The 2,230-nt window shown below is 32.7% G+C and overlaps 1 protein-coding gene across 1 annotated transcript in view; it reads right to left on the bottom strand.

The window, feature by feature from the left end:
* CBG15877 overlaps nt 1-2,030 on the bottom strand; it is a gene marked incomplete at both ends in the record, with an annotated part of 7,244 nt that extends 5,214 nt beyond the window's left edge. The window contains one exon of the mRNA XM_002640548.1: nt 1,890-2,030. Coding sequence (XP_002640594.1) covers nt 1,890-2,030 — 141 coding nt within the window. The remainder of the gene's footprint in view (nt 1-1,889) is intronic.
* Between the last annotated feature and the right edge of the window lie 200 nt (nt 2,031-2,230).

Below are 2,230 nucleotides of genomic sequence, written 5' to 3'. Positions count from 1 at the left end.
GAAAAAACTTGATTTTTCGAAAATTTCTAAAAATAGCGTTTGTATTACTAGAGCGCGTTGTCAATGCAATGCTTAATTTTAAATTTTGGGCAAATTTTTAAAAATTATGATTAAAGCGCGTTTTTACAGAATTTCTTTCTAAAAATATAAATTTAAAAACTCAAAAAATTGAGCATTTTAATTTTTAAAAATTTATAAATTTAAAAAATCCAGAAGAGTTCAAAAATTCAAAAATTCGAAAATTCGAAAGTTCAAAAATTCAAAAATTCAGAAATTCAAAAAATCCGAAAATTCAAAAAATAGGAAAATTCAAAAATTTAGAAATTAGAAAATGTTCTAAAAAATTTTCAAAAATTGAATTTTTCAAAAAATTCTCTATAGAGCGCATTTTTGCAAAAACTTCAAAAAATCCGAAAATTCAAAATTTCGAAAATTCAGAAATTCAAAAATTCAAAAAATCAAAAAATCGAAATCCGAAAATTCAAAAATCCAAAAATTCAAAAAATCAAAAATCCGAAAATTCAGAAATTTAAAAATCCGAAAATTCAAAAATTCAAAAATTCAGAAATTCAAAAAATCCGAAAATTCAAAATTTCGAAAATTCAAAAATTCAAAAATTCAGAAATCGGAAAATTCAAAATCCGGAAATTCAAAAATTCGAAAATTCAAAAATTCAGAAATTCAAAAATCCGAACATTCAAAAATTCAAAAATCCGAAAATTCGAAAAAAAATTTTTTTTTTTCCCAAAAATTCAAAAATTCCAAAATCAGCTAATCCTAAAAATCAAAAATTTTTGGAAAATTTAAAAATTTTCAGAATTTTCGCATTAAAGCGAATTTTCCAATAACTGAAAAGCGGTAGGGTAAAAAAAAAGTGCTAGGTGAAAAATTGAAAAATCCAGAAGTTTCTTCTTCCCGAAACTTTTTCCCTCTCTTCTCTCTCTCTCTGCGTCTCTCAGTTTTCCATACTCTCTCATTTTTCGCTTTTTTCAACGACCGTAATGTGTGGATAACGGATTATTTTTCTTCCGAATTGTGGGAAGCAAAAAGAGCGGGAAAAAAAAAACTAGAAACATGGAAAAAGGAGGTTTTGGGGGGGGGGGCTACAGTAATCCCAAAATAGTACAGTAATCCAATGAGAAAGCTACAGTACCTGAGCATCGTGTCGAAAACAGAACAACTACCGTAATCCAGAATCTTCAATACACTCAGAAATGTGCAGTATTTTGGGACCTTTAGTAATCCTTGAAGTCTACAGTATTCCAGGATCTACAGTAATCCCAATATGAACAACAGTAACCCACAAACTCCTTGGCAGAATTACTGAAGTAATCCTAGAAATCTACAGTAATCTAGGATTTACAGCTCCTTGTCATCGAAAGCTACAGTAGACCCAAAAAACTACAGTAAGCCTAGAAATGTGCAGTGTTCTCGGCTATCTACAGTATCCTAGGAAACTACCGTATTCCTAGAGCTACAGTACTCCCAAGAAGAACAAAAAACAAAAAAAATACAGTAATCCCGGATCTACAGCTCCTTGCCAGCAGGATCTGTAGTAGTTACAAAAAGCTACAGTAATCCTGGAAAGCTACAGTATTCTCGGCTTCATACAGTAATCACAGGAAAATACCGTGTCCCAGAATCTACAGTAACCCTGAAAGTTACTGTAACCCCAACCAAAACTCTGTAATTCACTTTGGTCTGTTTTTGAGCCGTTTTCAGTCCGTTTCAACATTTTTTGATCATTTCAGACCATTTTTAGCATTTTTAAGTTTATTTCTCACTATTTTTGGACCATACTGTACCCAATTTTTACCCAAATTTTGACCAAAATCTCCCAAATTTTCCCACTTTTTTCGTCTAAATCTCTTCTTCTTCTTCTTACCAACTATACTGTGCAATGAATACGATGATAATCTCTGGTGTGGAGAAATTCCAGAAGACGAATTCTGACTACTGTAGCGTTGAATTGTGTCCTGAGCCATGGAATAGCGGGAGTAACTGCCGGCGCTACTCCCATTTCCTACCATTTGGACAGGGATTTCGCGCTGAAACTACCAGATTTTCGAGAATAGTTATTTGCAGAATGTGTGCGATAGAGCGAGAATTCTACACCACTTTGGAGAACTCGAAAATTCCCATTTTGAGCCGAGATATAACAATTTTTAGGTTTACGTGGCCTTGATGACCGAGGTTTTGGTGGCCTAGAAACTCTGAAACTAGGCCAGCG

The sequence above is a fragment of the Caenorhabditis briggsae genome, assembly GCF_000004555.2.
Source record: "Caenorhabditis briggsae complete genome, chrI, whole genome shotgun sequence".
NCBI classification, from domain to species: Eukaryota; Metazoa; Nematoda; class Chromadorea; order Rhabditida; family Rhabditidae; genus Caenorhabditis; species Caenorhabditis briggsae.
This window is presented reverse-complemented; position numbering and strand designations above follow the sequence as displayed.